The 20,200-nt window shown below is 44.2% G+C and overlaps 1 protein-coding gene across 1 annotated transcript in view; it reads left to right on the top strand.

Moving 5' to 3' along the window:
• The window catches only part of LOC132591539 (uncharacterized protein K02A2.6-like), a 79,754-nt gene extending 61,298 nt beyond the window's left edge, over positions 1 to 18,456 (top strand). Inside the window, exon 2 of the mRNA XM_060270577.1 lies at positions 17,879 to 18,456. Coding sequence (XP_060126560.1) covers positions 17,879 to 18,456 — 578 coding nt within the window. The remainder of the gene's footprint in view (positions 1 to 17,878) is intronic.
• The last annotated feature ends 1,744 nt before the right edge of the window (positions 18,457 to 20,200 follow it).

Here is a 20,200-nt window from a genome sequence, read left to right on the forward strand (position 1 = left end):
CTGGAAACTTCCATTTCACTGTATCTGAAGAAGTGTGCATGCACACGAAAGCTCATACCAAAATAAAAACTTAGTTGGTCTTTAAGGTGCTACTGAAGGAATTTTTTTATTTTACTTCGATCCAGACCAACACGGCTACCTACCTGTAACCAGAACTATGGAAGGCACCACATTGAGCCGCATGAAATGGAAGTCCATCAACCTCACCAAGAAACTTGCCCAGGTACAAACTGACATCCTCTTTCTATCTAAATGCAAAAACCTGGACATTGTACCTAAGGGTCTTAGAATTAAGAACCCTCTTCAATCAACTTATCCCACAGAATATGCCAGAAAACTATGCCACACTTTATCTAAGAAACTGCTGAAACATCTTATCGGCGTTCTGTATTCCAAACAGAAGTTAATAAAGGAGGAACTCTCTGCACTGGAGAACTCCATCAGGAATCACCCGGCCTGGCAGAAGTTCCACAAGGAAAAACAAACCATTTACCACTCTCAACTGGAGTTACTGAAGAACCAGAAAAATAAAAAACTCTGCAACCTTTCCAACCTACAGGCCACCAATCAAAACAAGATCAACAACATTGTCAATCTTTCACAGCAAACACTCAGCCCAGCTGAGGAATCCGTCCTTTCACGGGGACTATCATTCTGCCCTGCCAAATCCCAACACATGATTCAGTTCTGCGGGGACCTGGAAGCATTTTTCCGCCGTTTACGCCTGAAGGAGTATTTTCATCACACACAAGAACAAGACAAAGTAGAACAAACTACATCCCCACAACACAACACCTCTCAACTTACTGGGGAACAACCATCACCCTCCAAACGCATCAATGAACAGAACATTGACCACCAACTACCACCGAAAAGAAGTTACACAAAAAGGGACTCCACATGGACCCCTCCTGATGGACGCAATACCACACTAGATCTGTACATCGAATGCTTCCGCCACAGAATCCAAACGGATGTGACCAGAAAACACCATCGCTTACAACAAAATCTAAACCATGCTGAAAGGAGAGCCATAGAAAATCTCAGGAACAACCCAGACATTATAATTAAAGAGGCAGACAAGGGTGGAGCTGTCATCATCATGAACAAAACTGATTACATCCAAGAGGCCCACAGACAACTTTCCAATACTGCCTTTTACATGAAATTGGACTCAGACCCCACACAAGCATACAAAAAAGAACTGAACAAGATTATTAAGGAGCTACCCCTACACATCCAAGAACAGATCCTCACAAACACACCAGCGGAACCTCGGCCAGGAACTTTCTATCTTCTACCCAAAATACACAAACCAGGAAACCCAGGACGCCCCATCATCTCAGGTATTGGCACCATTACAGTGGGTGTTTCCGGCTATATGGACTCTGTTCTGAAGCCATATGCTATCAGTGCTCCCAGCTACGTACGTGACACCACAGATTTTCTGAGGAAAATACAATATTTGAACAATCTTCCTAACAATACTATACTAGCCACTATGGATGTGGAATCTCTATATACCAACATCCCACACAATGATGGTTTACAAACCATAAGGAACACCATTTCAGATAAAACCACAGCGGACTTTGCTACCAAACTCTGCCACTTTGTCCTTACCCACAACCACTTCAAATTTGGTGATGACCTGTTCCTCCAGATCAGCGGCACAGCCATGGGCACCCGCATGGCCCCACAGTATGCCAACATCTTCATGGCAGATTTAGAACAACGTTTCCTTAACTCCTACCCACTCAAACCTCTCCTGTACCTCCGATACATTGACGATATTTTTATTATCTGGACACATGGACAACAGACCCTGGAAACCTTCCACCAGACATTCAATGACTTTCACCCCACCATCAACCTAACAATGAACCAATCTATGCAAGAAATACATTTTTTGGACACTACTATAAAAATACAGGATGGACGTATAGACACCACCTTATACAGAAAACCAACTGACCGACAAACATATCTACATGCTTCTAGCTACCATCCCAAACATACCAAACAATCCATCGTATACAGCCAGGCCTTACGTTACAACCGCATCTGTTCCAACTCTACAGACAGAGAATCTCACCTAAGAGATCTACAGCAAACCTTTTTAGAACTAAAATATCCACCTGATGAAGTTAAACAACAGATCAACAGAGCCAGACAGATACCTAGAGAGAACCTGCTGCAAGACAGACCCAAAAAAGAAAATAACAGAACACCACTAGTCATCACATACAGCTCCCAAGCTAAAACAGTACAACGCATCATCAGAGATCTACAGCCTCTCCTGGACAATGACCGCTCCCTTTCTCAAGCTCTGGGAGGAAGACCTTTCATTGCCTACAGACAGCCACCCAATCTTAAACAACTCCTCACCCACGATAATACAACCACCAGACTTAACATGGACACTGGTACCAGAGCCTGCAATAAACCCAGATGCCAACTTTGCTGCCACATACACCCAGACAACACCATTACTGGCCCCAACAACATCCAACATACCATCTCAGGACTATTTAATTGCTCATCCTCTAACATTGTGTATGCCATCAAATGCCAACAGTGCCCTTCAGCTCTCTATATTGGACAAACAGGCCAAACCCTACGCCAAAGGATAAATGGACATAAATCTGACATCAGGAACCAGAAGACAGAAAAACCAGTAGGAAAACACTTCAATCTCCCAGGACATTCTATACAAGATCTCAAAGTAGCTGTCTTACTACAAAAGAATTTCAGAAATAGACTGGAAAGAGAAGTTGCTGAATTGCAACTTATCACCAAGCTCAAAACCATGGAGGGACCTGGTTTGAACAGAGATATCGGGTTCTTATCTCATTATACATGATAAGCGATCTTCAGCCATCTCAACCCTTGCTTTTTCATGCAAAACCATTTGCAGTCGTTTGCGGTAATCAACAGCTATCAGTCAGTCAATCACCCATTTCCACCACCCTTCTGAGTGATCCCCCCTCCCCATCCCCACCCCTCCCCACCCCTTCTCTACATAAGTGCCTGGAAACTTCCATTTCACTGTATCTGAAGAAGTGTGCATGCACACGAAAGCTCATACCAAAATAAAAACTTAGTTGGTCTTTAAGGTGCTACTGAAGGAATTTTTTTATTTTACTTCGATCCAGACCAACACGGCTACCTACCTGTAACCTACATTAACCAAGGCCTGTTGGGAGATTATTTACATTGATAGGGACATATGCACAGTTCCCTTGACAGAATATATATGCATTCTCCATGAGGCTTGGTGAATGTGCACAATGCCAGGCTGTTAAGCACATTGAATACTCAATTTATAATTCCCCATATATGTATGTGAACACTCAAACACTCTTCCCCACACCATCCTGTCCTTCAGCCCTAGAAATCCACTGTTTGTATGAACTTGGCCTTGAACTACTATTGCATGAAAAGTAGCTTCTAACATCTGCATTAGATCAACTACATTAAGTGATCTTGAGTATGCCCATAGGAGTCTCAGCACATAGGGTGGCCACAGTTAAAAAGAAAAGAAATGAAAAGAAAGAGATATCAAAAGCCTAGAATCATCTTCCAATGAATGATGATCAAATATTCAAGGCATTCTGCGTGGCATAATTGTTAACTCAAACATCAATTACTCATAGATCCATTCATTACCAGTTCAGCAAACCATGATATATGTAAAGTCTGACTCACAAATTTAAGTGAATCGCCCCCTTGACTTTTCAAAAATTAAAAAGGACTATGGCTGATTGAGCAATGGGTGTCCTAAACGTGGCCATAGCAGAACCTTGTATTTTGCCTAGAGAAGGTTTTGTGCAGGGCCAGCTCACACATTAACTAATATGAACCCCTTGGGTCATGGATCTTAGCAGGCCCACCATAGCCACTGGAGGCCACCACCTCAAGTGTGAAAGTCCTTGAGGTGACACTTCTTCCCCACCTCACCCCACCTGCCCCACCACCTCCACCAGCAGTGGAAAAGCAGCACCAATTTCAGGCAAGATCTTCTGAAATGATTTAATCCCAAATAATGGGAGACCTTGCAGATATTGCCACTGCAGGGCAAGCAGTGCAGATGGTGGCAGTAGCAAAACTAGTGGTGCAGGTGGCAGGAGCAGGTGTGGTGGTGGCAACAGAAGGGCTGGTTGGCACTTTCCATTTTGCCTCAAGTGGCGAAATAGGATGCACTGCCATTGGACCTTGAGAGGGATGGATAAGAGCCCCTTTGACTCACTCGGCACTGTCATTAGCCTCTTTCCACATGCAGAACTGCCAACTGTCATCTCAATGCCTGCTTTCCTGCCTACTTGCTGCAGCAGCTGCTGCTGAAATGGTTGCTCTGGCTATCACTGTCCACCCAGCCATCACATAAAATCAGGGCTTTTTTTAAAGGGGGAACTCACAGGAACTCAGGTGTACACCATTAAAGAATGAAGAAGGTGTTCATGGTGAGTTTCAGCGCCTCTTTTTCTAGAAAAATAGCACTGCAGGCTGCAGCAATATACAGCCCTCCATACAATATACAATACATGACCATTGATTTGATGAGACCATTGAGACCATTCATCTGATAAGCTCCTTATTGATGAGTCCTATTAAAAAATGAACACAAAACCAGTTCTTTTTATGCTTGTTCTAAAATCTGAATTACAGAAACCCGTACTGAAATTTCATTTTCTGAGAGTTTTCCCCTAGAGTCCTTCAGCAATAACTTAGTGTAAACAAAATTAAATGCTTTGGGACCCTTCACTATGGGAATCCATATATACATAATTATTCAACCTATCAACATGCCCCTATATCCTTAAGTATTTACAAAAGAAAAGAAAAGAAATAGATTTTCTCTTGAGGACAGTCCCTAGAGAATGAGACTTCATTTGACACAGAAAACAGTTTAAGCAAGATTCAAAACATTGGAAGTTCTTCAGCTTTCTTGTCTTCATTTTGGGAACAAAGAGACAGATAGCATAGAAGTTCAGGTTAGCCCTTAATGCCCTTTATCCAACTTGTCCTATTTACATGCATAAGGACCTAAGAGTTCTGCTGGATCAGGCTGAAGACCCATCTAGTCCAGCATCCTGTCATCACAGAGACCAATCAGATGCCTCTTTTGGGAAGCCCCTAAAGGCATTCTGTCTCCAACCATGGATGTAGAATAGAGCTATTGATAGCCTTATCTTCCATGAATCCTCTTTCAAAACCATTGTTCGAGAGCTGCTCCAGTTTTACACAAGTAACAACTCCTGACTCCATGTCTGTATATTCATGTTTTATTATACAGATATGTACAAGACAGAGATAAAGTTCTCATGTCCATTCGGTCACTTTCAGATCCCGGAAGTGGTGTCCTGCGGGAACGCCTCCAACACATTAGTCTGGGAACTGCTAGTCTCCTTTCTTGCCTACGTTTAAGTCCCCTGCTTTGTTGAGGCCTCTGTTCGTGAACTGCTCAGATGTTGCCCAGGCTCTCTAGAGTCAGAGAGGGCTCTGTACCTGCCTGTCACTACTGCATGACGTTCCTGGACTGCCCTGGTGTTGCTTGGAACTCTCAGAATCAGAGACCCCCTGTGCCTCCTCGCTGGGCTCTCTGCTGACCCCTGGTGGTCCCCTGACAACCACATACCATATGTTGGTGGCCATTGCTCTTCTGGGAACAAACGGCATTGAGTAAGTATTTTCTTTTCTCTGTGGTGAATCTTTCATTGTTTCCTGGAAGTGGCTTTTTCCCCATGATGTGAAAACTCGAATACAATGCAGAAAATGAATGGTTATTGAAATATTGGGGGAATTGAATAAACAGCTGTGTGACTGCAGCCTTAGAAAAGTAAAAGAATGGGTTTCTCTAACAATAACAACGAATATAAAGAAGACAGGTATAAAATATGTTTAAATATAGATAGATTACAGTCAGAGACCAGTCTTTACAGTAGAAGGAAGGGCTGTGGCTCAGTGAGAGCATCTGCTTTGCATGCAGAAGGTCTCCGGTTCAATTCCCAGCATCTCAAAGTAGGACTGGGAATGTCCCCAGTCTGAAACTCTGGAGTCAGTGTGGATACAGCTGATCTAGATGGATCAACAGTCTGCCTTAGTAAGGCATCTTCCTATGTTCAACTCTGGATGGAACAAAGTTTCAAACTGGCCCCAGTACTTGTGAATTCAGAATCAAAGAGTGCAAATTAATCTGAATTAATTTATGGTGGTCCTGAAAATAAATTCAGTTCCCCAGGGCATTTTCTCCTTCTCTCCCCCAGCTGAAATCCTGGTCTGGACTAGGCAGTTGGCATGAAGAAGATTTAATGGGAGTTTTTTGTTCCAAGCAAATTGCAGGGGTGGAGAAGGGCAAATTCAATTTAGATCACAGTGGCCAGCAAAGGGCTAAAACCCCTCAAATACCACACCAGGTCGGGTTCTTTCTACAGGAAAATTATTCACCCAGTTGCTACTGATGTGATTCACATCAAGTGTAGTTTGAACCTCTGGCAACAAAGAATGGTAACCTGATTGGAGTTCTCCATATGCCCTTAAATTTCTCAGAAACTCATCATTCCCTTAGCTTCATTCAGGCAGACAATACATCATCAACTCCTTCCCTCCCTGATATCCAACATCAGGCCACGGTTTTGTTTTTGCAGGGAGCTTTCGTGAGCAAGGGAGGCTTCCCACTTCAGAAGTTACATTTCCAACCCACAGAAGGGGATCGAAGGGAGCAGAGCTTAGTGCACTCTTTCTCACTCCACTTTTACTCATGAGTAGAATGCCGGAAGGTAAAAGGAGGACTCCAACATAGGAATCTGCTTTATATGGAAGACCGCGGCTGCATCAAGTTTGGAAGTTTCTGGCTGGAGGCTCTCCAGGATTTCAGATGGGGTCTTTCCCAGCCCTAACTGCAAATGCCCAAAATATGACATGGTGCCTTCTGTATGCAACACAAATGCTCTACTACTGAGCTACAGCCTTTCTAGTTCCACAGGAGTATTCACAGGTCTTGGTGCCCCCTTTGAAGAAAGTGAAACTTTCTAAAGACTGGATGTAAAAGTCAGCAACATCCCTTGAAACATGAGGTTCCACACACAGTGTGTTTTCAGAGTGAAATCTGGACTTTCCTTGAATATTAAGCATCATCAAGTCCTGTAAATAGGCACCTAAGCAAGCATCATTTTGCACTGTTTCAGATTTATGAATTCTGCCACATGGGCCGGTGATGCAGAAGTGAGCATTTCCTTGCTGTTGATTACATTAGCATACATCAAGGCCTGCGGTCCACATGGCGGTACACAAGTACAAATCAGCATGTACTGTGCCATTTTAAATCCTCCCCCCCCCCTGTGTTGCCTTCATGTCTCATTTTTGCTAGGTTTCTTTTCTTTTCTGCAGACTTCATACATTTAAATCAATTTAAAAAGTCATGGCTTCCTCACAAGAATTCTGGGAAATATAGCTTGTTAAGGGTGCTGAGGGTTGTTATGAGACCCTCCCCCCCCCCCCCACCTAGAGCTACAGTTCTCAGAGTTCCCTGGAAAGAAGGATTGGCTGTTAAACCACTGTGGGAATTGTAGCTCTGTGAGCAGAATAGGGATCTCCAAAATCCTCTTAACAAACTGGAGTCCCCAGGATTCTTTGGAGGAAAGCATGATGATGATGATTTTTTAAAGTACTATTAAAACTGCTTTAAATGCATGATAGAGATGAGACCCAACTATGGTCCATTAATTTCAATGGGTCTACTCTGAGTAGAACATAGTTGGCTATAACCTATTGTAACACCCGAGGAGTATTCATATACAGTTCAAAATGCAGAGCTTCCCTTAAGTGGCTAATCAAGAATCTGTTAATGTGGCTGGAGCAAATTTTATTTATTAGCATCTGTTCATTTCTTACGCAGACAAGCATGCTGTTAACATTGGGTGTTTTGTTACAACCTTAAACTGCATTGGAAGAGCACCTAGGGCCTGGTATGTTTGCCTGTTGTTAAATTTATAAACAAAAGGCACACATGTTAATATGGAAAATGTGTCATTACCAGTGGCATTATCTGAAACAATTTAGTTCACAACTAGTTTAAATATATTAACATTCAGAATCAAAGTTCTCCCCAGAGAAGAATACACCCCCTGCTGTGGTCTCCCTGGGAACTTTCTGCTGTGATTTTATAATTCATCTGCCTCCAGAGTTTTCACAGCTCAAAAGGGTGAGATAGGCACTTTTGAAGAATCCTCCATAAGTCAGCCCCTCCCTTCTTCATCCCATTAGATTTTTCTGATGCATATATATTTTCCCCTCCAGAAATTTATTATTTTGTATTTGGTTATATGTCATGCCAGTAATAAATTGCTCCTGCCTGTTGGAGTGATGCTGCTTCTAATTAAATAATATAACTAAATAACAACATATATATATATATATATATATATATATATATATATATATATATATATATATATATAATCTCCCTGCAGGAATGATGAGTGAATTAGCAGGCAATGGCATATGTAATATATACTAGATAAGGATCCATTACAGAATTTAAGTGACTGGAAAATTTCAATTGCTCTGTTTTCCCTAAATCCCCCTTTCTTTCCTAGGTTTCTTTCCTGTTTGCTTTTTCCTAAATAAAACCTGCAGAAGAACTTTGTAGTATAGTCCCCCATTCTGCTGCCTAGGAATGCTATATTTCTCTGCGCCTTTTTCATTTTTACAGGATGTGGCCTTTACTGCTGGAAGCACATTATGTAAAGTGTGTGTGTAAAGTTCACACACACACACACACACACAAATATGATGAGCTAACATTTAAAAGAAGCATGCCAAAGGAAATAATAGATTCACTGAGGCAACTAATCAGTTTCATTTCCAGTCTATTAAGAAAGAGAAAGAATTTGAAAAGGGAAACACTAAAACTGGAAAATAAAATAACAATGTATGTTCCAGCATATGGAACCAAGTAATAGCAACCGAAATTACAACATTAGACTTAAATATTTTATGTCGTCGTAATAGACTCATTCAGTAGCTCTACAGTGCTGAAGTTAGCAATATATTCAATGCAATCTTCCTGAAATAAGCTCCTTTCAGACCACTCCTCCAAACCCCACCTCTTCCATGAAGATTAGCCCATGTTTTGAACTCAGCTAATTATTAATTCATTTGTACACTTTTATTCAGTGCTTTTTTTATGGGGGTACTCAGGGGTACGCATACCCCTAAACATTTTGTGAATCTAAGTTTGGCCTCATTGAGGGGCAGTATTTCAATACGAGTAGGAAAATGAGAGCACTGCTTTTATTCATTAAAGACACACACAACCACAAAGCAGCAACTCACAAGTATTAATATAAAATGCACCCTGGTGGGGATCATTTTCAGTACAGGGGCCAAAATATATCATGGACAGCCCACTAGGGGCAAAATGCTATTGGTGAGTATGATAGAGGGAAAATTGGGAGGGTCAGAGATTTGGCTCTAATCTAGGTACAGTAAGCTACAGTTCAGTCACACAAGAGTCAGAGGTTTCTATACACCCACCCATATATTAGTCCTTTATTCAGGCAAGTGAGAGGCAATATCAATGTTTAAGCATGCATTTCAGCAAAGTCTGAGATCTGAGCTGGCAACGACTATCAAATAATAAAACCTTGGAGACATAGCTAGTATCTAGATGATGTTGACCCAGGGTGTGGCAGCTGTGGAAAAAAAGGCAAATGCCATGTTAAGGATAATTAGGAATGGGGTTCACCATAAAGCTATGAATTCACATGTCTTTATATAAATCTATGGTGTAAGCACACTTGAAATACCATGTACAGTTCTGGTCACCTCACCTTAAGGAGGAGTTGTTGGAGTAAAAGGAATTTAGGAAAGGGTAATCAGAATAATCAAGAGGCTGGAGAAAATCATCTACTAGGGGCTTCTTTTTTAGTTTAGGAAAAGCTATGAATTAAGGGGGACATGGTAGATGTGTATAAAATTATGTGTGGTCAGGACCAGCCAACGAAGCTGAATTTTGGAAGATTCAAGGAAGACAAAAATTTATTCCCCAGCACATAATCCAAGGAAATTCCTTCTGCAAGATGTAGCGGATGGTCACCAAGCTGGATAGATTTAAAAGGGGATTAGGCAAATTCATGGAGGATGAGACTACTAGCCACAATGGCTATGTACAACCTCCAGTATCAGAGCCAGTATGCTGTGGAATACTAGTTGGTGGGAATCAAGTGGGGTTGTTTTACTCAGGTTCTGCTTGTTGACTTCCAGAGGCATCTACTTGGCCACTGAGAGAACAAGATACTTGACAAGATGGCCTTTGGTCTGATCCAGCAGGGTTATTTTCATGTTCTTATGAATTCAGTTTCTAGGCATCTATGGTATTTTATTGCTAGCCTTGTAACTTCCTACTTACAAGCATTTTCCAAATATATCAAAGGAATGATATAAAGCAATTAAAATCAAGCAAAGCATTGATCATTTGTACAATTGTACAATTTGCACAGTTGTAAGGGGATCTGGCTTTTCAGTAGATCCTGCTCTTATACATATGGTTGAACTGCATTTAAATGACTGCAACAGAAATAAATCATTGCTGAAATCTTATTATTGAAACAACCAAACTTTCTGTTAGCATTCCTCTATAGGCGGGACCTTGCCTGTCTTCCAATATTTAGTTATTAACATTCCAGTTGCTATAAGCATCTTTAAAGAGAAATTTACATTTTCTTATTTCACTGACTTTCTTTTGTTACTCAGTAAGATTATTCTAGTTTTTTATTTTTTTAGTAATAATTATTGAGGTCACCATCCCCATTCTTGCTATTATTATTATTATTTATTCTATTTTTACAGACTTGCGTTCACCACCTTGGGAGGGCAGTGGTAAATTATCTGAGGGTAAATGGTCCTTTCCAGCCATTGCAGAAACCTTTGGAGCATTCTGGGAACAAACTGGCTGTGTGTTGTGGTGGAACAGACAAGGCACTAATACAAAGGAAACATAGCCTTCCCAGTTCCCCAAAACTGGGGAGGTTACTATGCCAGTCCTGGTACTGGCATAGTTTATTTCTCTTCCATTGTTTCAAATGGGAGAGAAATCTGTCATTCTTGCTTTTAAAAGAAGAACAGAGGAATGCCTGGTGTTGCTGCACCGTAACTCCTGCCCATCAGCATGAACCCAGCAGGGTATTAGATTAGGCCATTGGACCACACCTGGAACTTCCTATCACCACTCAGATTTAGGATTGTCAGCAAAAACAATGAATTAGTCATCCTCACCAGGGGGGAAGCCAGACAAAAGAAAGACTGGCCACAATCTTATGATACCTAACACCCACCAGTCCACCAAAATATGAAAATAAGTCTCTAAATGCCCAAAGGTCACAAAAATCTTTATGGGTCACCAACCCCCACCCCTTAAAAAAACCAACACCACCAACAACAACTTTGGGTTGCATATGCCAGCACAGCTATAAAGCAAAGCCACACAAAATCTAAAGATGTGAGCTGGGTGAGAGAAGACATTGCAAATAAAATAAGGACCGAAGAAGTAAACTACCAAAAGAAGTTGCTTTGCAAAGCATGTAGCACAGTGTATAATCCAAATCATGTGTTCTCGTAGAAATGAGCCATTTATAAAACGATGGAAATGGGAAGTAATTTAAAACTAAATTGGTCCCCAAAAGGGAGTGATGCAGGGAAATTAAAAGATAATCAGATCTCTGGTAAGAAAACAAACACATATACTGTATATACAGTTTTCCTGCTGAGGAGCACGCAAAGGCAAGATTGACAACATGAAGGCAAGGTAAGGAAACAAATTGACCCACTAAGTCTCTTGGGAGAATGGAAACAATATTTAATGAATGCCATCAATATCAATATTGGCAGCTCTTTTTAATGCAGTCTACCCCACCCCATTAAAAAGCCAGTGGAAAAATAGTGATTTTTACAACTCTATTGTGTTGCAGCAAAACAACCTGAGATCCTCCAATGCTTAACTTGGACTGTTTTATTGTTATAAAGTACCTTGAAAATCCACAGTGAAGTTTACAATATGTGTCTGCTCAGAGAGGATGCTGTAAACCGCCTTGAGCATAGTTTTAACTATGGCAACAAAGAAAGGATGAATAAATGAATGAAGATGTGATGGGGTGAGCCTGCTGTGCATCCCCAAGCAGGCTCCATCTGAGTGGGTACATCTGATCCCACCTACAAGGGCAGTGTTTGGTTCTCATTGACAAAACTGTGTCCTGCTCCTCTGCTTCCAGTGCCGCCACCTTCTCCTCCTGTTTAGCGACTCCCTCTGGCTGTTTGAATTCCTTCTCACCTCCCTGTTGGGACTCTGCAGAAAGAGAGAGCTGGTAAGTCTACTTCCTCCTCTCTGGCAAGCTCTCTCCTCCACCTTTCGATACTCATATTCAAGCCTCACTTCTGTTCCTGTTCCTGCTCATTCCTCCTCCGTTCCTTGGGTCAGTGTATGTCAAGTCATGCAAGATCTTGATGGAGGGGTCTACGACACTATCTTTCAACCTTTTCTCTTGATCATGGTGGGTATTTACTATGAGAATAGCTAGTGCCTGGGCCATACTGATTAAGCCCCTGATGGTGGTGAAAATTTTCCCTCCATTAAAGACTCTACCAGCTATTTATTTGTTTGGTAAAGGCCAGAATAATGCCACATCTAGTTTGGCCCTTAGACAGGTTCAATATACAGTAGCAACAAAACACTTATACTATATTAGCTTGTCTTTTGCATCTGACTTGTTTCTGGACACAGATACAAGAGAGAGAGAGACCATGTGCGCACATATTTCATTTTTCCACGGGGTTCTGAATAAAACTCAGATTTAGTAGAATTAATCTCAGCCTTCAAAAGAACAAAGTTGAAAGAGGAAGTCAGTTTTCCTTGTTCCTCTTTCATCTCTTACGTTCTTTCAAAGGAAGAAAAAGGTAACTACCCACACCACCTCATTATCAAGGAGGCAGAAGGGGGCACTCAAGGACTGATGACCCCTGGGCTAGGACTTTTGCTGTAATCCAGCAGGCCTTTTTAATGGTTTTATTACTGTATTCCTGTTGCATGCATGCACAGTATGTTGCTGCTGGATCTGTTCTCATGGATGTACAAATCACTTGAGAGTTGTGTTAGATACAACTACAGTGGTACCTCGGTTTATGAACACAATTGGTTCTGGAAGTCTGTCCATAAACTGAAGCGTTCATAAACTGAAGTGAACTTTCCCATTGAAAGTAATGGAAAGTGGATTAATCCGTTCCAGACGGGTCCACGGAGTACTCAACCTGAAGCGTACTTAACCCGAAGCATGGGTGTAATTGGTTCTGGAAGTCTGTTCATAAACTGAAGAGTTCATAAACTGAAGTGAACTTTCCCATTGAAAGTAATGGAAAGTGAATTAATCCGTTCCAGATGGGTCCGCAGCGTTCGTAAACCGAAAATTCGTAAACCGAGGTGTTCATAAACCGAGGTTCCACTGTACTGTTCCATAGTAATATTTGGCCTCTGGGATAGATGGCAGTAGGCACCTGGAATCCATCAATTCCCCCCCTTTTTTTTACCTTCGTGAACTATCTCTTCCCTCCTTCTCCTCCTCTCCCTTCCTTGCTTCTGTCCCCTCTTCTTATTTGGAGCTCATCCTCCACTTTGTCTCAGAAACGAGTTTACAAAAGACTCATTCTGAATGATGCTGGTTTGCTAGGCATGGAAACACCTTTAAGCATTGCTGGTATGAAAGAGAGGGGCACAGAATAATGATAGATCCATTTAGCACTTTGTTCATAACAGTATATGGTTCCTGAATTTATATACCCTAAAATGTTAGCTTTAGAAAGCTGTCTATGTTATTAAAAAGAAATAAAAGAGCCCCTTGTTTCAAACCAGCCTTTGTCTTTCTCTCTTTCATCTCACCCATTTAAATTGGCTAGGTTGCTTGACCTGTGGATGGGAGGGATCTAGCAATTTGGAACAGTGGTTCTCATGCTAGAATTCTCTCACATGTTCTTTGTTGGATAGTAAGGGGGAAATTACTCATCTTTATATCCCTCAAGGCTTTTCTGTTAACCCAAAACTTACTGCAAAAAATATGAAGGAATACATAATTTTTTTAAATAAATAAATAAATTTGAATGTTAACTAATCCACCCTGGGAAAAGAGCTGATGGGGAATGACAACGCTAGCAACTCTGGCAGTGAGTCAGTGACCCTCACCTAACAAGCAAGTCACTGCTGTTTACCAGAAAGGAAAGGGACTGGTGGTAGGGAGGTTGACCCCGCGCAAACACACAAGTTGAGTTCTCCTCCCAGTGCTTTTACAAAACACACCACCTCCCCCTCTACTTCCCAGTGAGTTGCAGGAGATCAGAACATCATGGCCCCACCATGCCATTCACTACTCCTCAGAATGAGTAACATATTGTTATGAGTTTGGGGTGGGGTGGGGAGTGGACTACATGCAGAGACCCTCCTAACCCCTGTATCTGCCAAGTATTAAAATATAAGCCAAGCTACCTTCCTTTTGTAGTGATTGCCTGGGTGATGGGCCATTAAGGGGAACAAAGGAAAGGGGCTCTATGTAAGATAGCTTGCAGTTGTTTAGAAGGACAAAGGCAGAGTTGAGGTCAGAGAGTTTGGAGTGATGTGAGCTAGAAGCAAAGCAGCAAACTGGGAACTGAAAGAGAGAGAGCGAGAGAGCAAGAGCAATGTTTGATTTCTGTTTGCAGCTATGGGAGAAATAAGACCCTTTTGGGGGTAATGCCGTGAACCCCTCCATCATAGGCTCAGGTAATGTGTGTGTGTGTGTGTGTGTGTGTGTGTGTGTGTGTGTAAATAAACCATATATCGTAAAACCACCACAATCTTTGCGGTGCCTCATTACAAAAGGAAATAAAAACCCTGGGTAAGCACCTGGAAACCTTGAATCTTGGGCTGACGTGCAACAATATTAATAAGGCAAAAACAGGGTCATTGATTTACTAGGGACAGGGACCAGGGAAGGGGGGTGTTGTTCCTGGTAAGTAAAGTCAGTCTTGAGTGTACATTCCCGTGGTTGCTATGGGAAGCACACTAGCTTTACATGGTCTGGATTTATAGTGAAAACAGTATAATATAAAACAGTACCAAATAACATTTTTTTAGAACTCTGAAGATGAGCTTCTCTGTAAAATGAGTGACATAAACAAAATATGTCATGGTGTGGGAAGAGATAAAGCTTTTATTAGCACTTACTTGGGATGAACTGCAAAACATGACAGGCTAGGGACCCAACTCTCAATTTCCGCACAGCTGGTGTCATCCTTTATGTTGCTGCAAAAGGAAGGAAGATGATACTTTTTTTAAAAAAAGATGCCACTGCCAGGCCAAGGCAGTCATGATTCCCTTTCCTGCTACATAATTCCACCAGAGGACCACACCAGTGCTTGTATGAAATGAAGCATATGTCTGGAATGAACACACACAGGACTTAGTAATTGGGGTTAACTAAAGGCCACAATGTGATTTATTTACAAAAATGGTGGGGAACCGGTGGCCCTTCAGGAATTGCTGTACAACATAGGAGCACAGGAAGCTGAAGAGCATTGGTCCATCTACCTCAGTATTGTCCACACAGTACTATCAGTGGCTGTTCAATGTTTTAGATAGGGAATATTCCCAGTCCTGGCTGGAGATGCTAGGAAATTAACCTGGGATATTCTGTATATAAGGCAGACGCTCTACCTGCACATTGCCCCTGACCCCATACAATTTACTGCTCTGGTTGCAGCTTATGTGAGTCAAAGTCCAACAATATCTGGCAGGCCACAAGTTGCCTCGTCTTGGCTTTCAAGAATGTGTGTTGGGGAGGGATCTATTGGGCAACCTAATAACCCACTCTGGTTGGGTTAGTGCAAACCACTATAGAGCTGGAAAATGAGGCATTAGGAGAGGCATGACTGCCTTAAACAGTGCCAGTGTACCATACCTCCAGTGACTGCACTGTCAGCATGCATCCATGCCTTTACTGGAGGCAAAAGAAGCCACTGTATACTGAGTCAAACCACTGGTCTGTCTAGTTCAGCATTGTTAACACTGACTGGTGGCAGCTAACCAGAGTTTTGGGCAAGGGATATCTGCAACCCTGCCTGGAGAAACCAGGGCTTGAATCTGTAAGCCAAGTGGAAAGAATGTGCTTTCCTTCTGATGTATGACCCTTCTCAGAATCATGTGTACATGAGCGTATGAGCACTCACACGTAAGAATATACAAGCCTGCTGGATCAAGCCAATGGCTCATCTTGCCCAGAATCCTGTTCCCATGAAGGTCAACAAGATGCCTTTTCTGGGAAACCCACAAACAGGACCTGAGCACACAGCACTCTCTCCCTTCTGTGGTTTCTAGCAACTAGTATTCAGACACATTACTGGCTCTGGCTATGGTGGAAGAGCATAACCATCATGGCTAGCAACCTTTGATAGTCTTATCTTCTATGAATTTGGTTAATCTTCTCAAGCCAGGTTGATCACTATCTCCTGTGGGAGCAAGAGCACAGAAAACCTGACTGAGAAGCAGAGTAATTTATGCAGTTGTAAGTAATTTGGGGAGGGGGGCATAGCTGCCAAGTTATCCCTTTTTAAAGGGATTTTCCATTATGCTGAATAGGCTTCCTCGCGAGAAAAGGGAAAACTTGGCAGCTATGGAGGGGGGTTGTTGAGCCCACTTGTACTGGTAGGGCCAGAATTTGCTATTACTCACTGCAGATTTTAGCTGAAGAAGGATTTCTTGTCAACTGATGTCAATAGCACAGATTCCTTCTGTGACAAGTGCATCCTATTGACCTATATTGACACACAGGCTTTCTCCAAAATGACCCTTTCAGCTCCAGCCTCTTGTCTCAGTGTTTGTAAATGTCTGTCCCACATATTGTAGGTAATATTAGGGATGGGGAAGATATTCAACATGGATTTTCATGAAGAAATTTGCAAAAGAAAATAACAAACTGATGCAGAAATGGGGAGAACTGAACTTCAGAACTTAAAAATAAGAAACTGAGAGAAACCAAAACTGACAGATTTATGCATCTCTAGCTGAGATTAGAACAGTTTGTAATGAAGAGAGGGATGTCTGAATTATCACTTTTCATTCTGCTCTGCTGTATTATTATTATTTATTTATTGGGGAACTCAATGCTTAAACTATGGGACTTTAAAAATATAAACTATGAGACTGATCTCAGCAATCCTGCTATGGAGGTGATGCCAAGGATGGGCAAATCTGTCACGTTTTTCCACCAGTAAATGAGAAAACAAACTGTCTCAGAAAATTATCAAAGGAGAGATAAACTTTGGGTGAAATTCTTTTTTAAGATCCTCGACCCTTGGACCTTTGCCTTGCCGACGCCTTGCTCCTTGACTCCCAGACCTTTGCCTCTGCCTTGCTCCTTGACCCTGTGACTGCCTGCTGCTGGACCCTCAGCCCTGCACCTGTTCCTGCTTCTACATCACCATCTTGCCTCTGGTCCTGACGTCCTCAGTCAGGGCTTCCCTCGCCTGCCGACCGGACCGTGACAGTTTGCTGTGGCCAAACCCCGTCCTGGCCAGGGTGCAAGATGGACGAAGCCCAGCCTATAGACCTCACCGCTGTGCTGCAGAGCCTCCACATGCAGGTAGCTACACTTCAGGGGTAGGTGCAAGGACTTCAAGCAGCCCTTGCTGCAGCCCCAGCCCGACGGGCTCCCCCCGTCCCAGCGCCGGAGAGGTTCAGTGGGGAGCGTGGCGCCCTGCGGGGCTTTGTAAGCCAGTGCCGGTTGTTGTTTGCCACCTGTGCTATGGAGTTTCCCACCCCACAGAGCCAGGTATGCTTTATAACCATAAAGTCTGCTCACAGGCCCGGCACTTGATTGGGTTACGCCATACCTTGAGGCCGCCGACCCCCTGTTGGGGCATTTGGACAATTTCATTGCTGCCCTGGAAGGCATGTTCGGGGACCCGAATCGTGCTCAGACGGCTGAGATGGCCCTGCAGAAACTCCGGCAGGGGGCCCGCCCGGTTGCTGAATATGCCACTGAGTTCCAGCACTGGGCTGCGGACACTCAGTGGAATGAGGCAGCTCACCGGTTCCATTTTCGTCAGGTACTTCATCCCCGCATAAAAGACGAACTGGCGCGGGTGACCTCCCCAGCAGCCCTGAGAGACTTTATCACATTGTGTATTAATATTGACACCCGCCTGTTTGAGAGGGATTCTGAACGCAGGTCAAGGGACCCTCCGGGGGCTAGCGCTGCGGTGGAGTTGGAAGAGGAGCCCATGCAACTAGGCGCAGCCCGCCATTCCCTCTCTAGTCAAGAGAAGAGGCGGAGGCGGACCCTGGGACTATGTTTGTATTGTGGGGAAAGGGGCCATTTCGCAGCAGAATGCCCGGCGAAGAGGTCCGCGTCAGGAAACGCCAGGCCCCGGCTGAACTAGGAGGGGTTCAGCCGGGACCCAGTCTTCACGCACCTCACTTCCTGCTCCCTGTTTGCTTCCTCCTTCCCGAGGGGGGATATGCTGACCCTGGAGGCAATGATCGATTCTGGGGCCTCTGGCATTTTCATGGACATAAAGTTCACCATAAAATACCAAGTACCGTCAGTGGCGAAAGCCTTGCCTGTTCCAGTGGTTGGGTTGAATGGAACTCCCCTTGCTTCTGGCCCCGTTACCCATGAGACCTGCCCGCTGGCCATGTTAGTGGCGCCCCGACATCAGGAACTATTAGTCTTTGACCTGATCCAAACACCTCATTTCCCGGTGGTCCTGGGTAGTCCCTGGTTGATCCGTCATGACCCTGCCATTTCATGGGCACAACGGACACTGTCTTTTTCATCATCCTTCTGCCAGGACGCCTGCGCTCAACCCCCAGTGTTACCTCCATTGCCACCAGCGCCGGGGACGCCTCACCAGCCGGCCCTTAGTTCTTCCACCTTACAGGGGACTGCCCCTGACGGAATAGCATCTCCGGATGTCCAGTTAATCCTGGAGCCCTACCGGGACTTGGTGGACGTGTTTGAGAAGAAAGGGGCCGAGACTTTGCCCTCCCATCGGACTTATGATTGCCCCATTGACCTGCAGCCGGGAGCAGAGATCCCCTTTGGCCGCATTTATGCCTTGTCGGCCCCTGAACTTGGGGCCCTCCGAGAGTACCACCCACGCAATCATCCCTGCACCTCCATGGCTTCTCTCATGCCTTCCGCCACTGATCGGGTCTCCCACATCCAGGAGACACAAGCTGACCTGGTACAGCACCTAGAGAGGGCCAGAGCGGATTATAAGGCGCAAGGAGATCGACGGCGGTGGCAAGGGCCTGCGTTCCAGGTTGAGGATAAGGTTCGGCTGTCCCTGGAACATCACCGCACCGGACGTCCCTCGACTAAGGGAGCATTCCCCATCCCGCAGCAGATAACTCCAGTCACCTACAAGCTAGAGCTTCCCCCCCCCTGAAGATCCCTGCTGAAACCTTGCCACACGGACCATTTTCCAGGTCGCACCACCCCACCGTCATCCCAGTCCAGGTGGACAGCCACAAGGAGTTCCAGTTTCGCCCAGGTCCTGGACTCGAGATGGCTCCGGGCAAGCTCCACTACCTAATTGACTGGGTGGGCTACAGGCCGGAGGAGCGATCTTGGGAACCAGCCGTCTTTGTTCATGCGCCTGCTAAGGTTCAGGCCTTCCATCGGAAGTTCCCAGATAAGCCCGGGCCATGACCGGGGGTGGAACCCCGTTTCCCTATGGGGGGGAGTACTGTCAGGAGTCAGGCTCTGGGGCCTGTGGTGCTTTGCAGGACTGGGGCCTGTCTCAGCTTGTGCTGGAGAAGCAAGGAGTGGCCACCCAGGTGAGGCCTCAGCTTGTGCTGGAGAGGCAAGGAGTGGTCACTCAGGTGAGGCCACTTAATAACTCACTGCACCTGGTGGCAAGAGCTGGGAGGGATAAAAAGCTCAGCATTTTCCTTCAGCTCTTTGCCACAGCAACGCTATCCCTGCCTGGTTGCCTCTGGCCTCTTGCTCCTTGGACCCTCGCCTTGCCGACGCCTTGATCCTTGACCCTTGGACCTTTGCCTTGCCGACGCCTTGCTCCTTGACTCCCAGACCTTTGCCTCTGCCTTGCTCCTTGACCCTGTGACTGCCTGCTGCTGGACCCTCAGCCCTGCACCTGTTCCTGCTTCTACATCACCATC

The sequence above is a fragment of the Zootoca vivipara genome, chromosome Z (assembly GCF_963506605.1).
Source record: "Zootoca vivipara chromosome Z, rZooViv1.1, whole genome shotgun sequence".
NCBI lineage: Eukaryota > Metazoa > Chordata > Lepidosauria > Squamata > Lacertidae > Zootoca > Zootoca vivipara.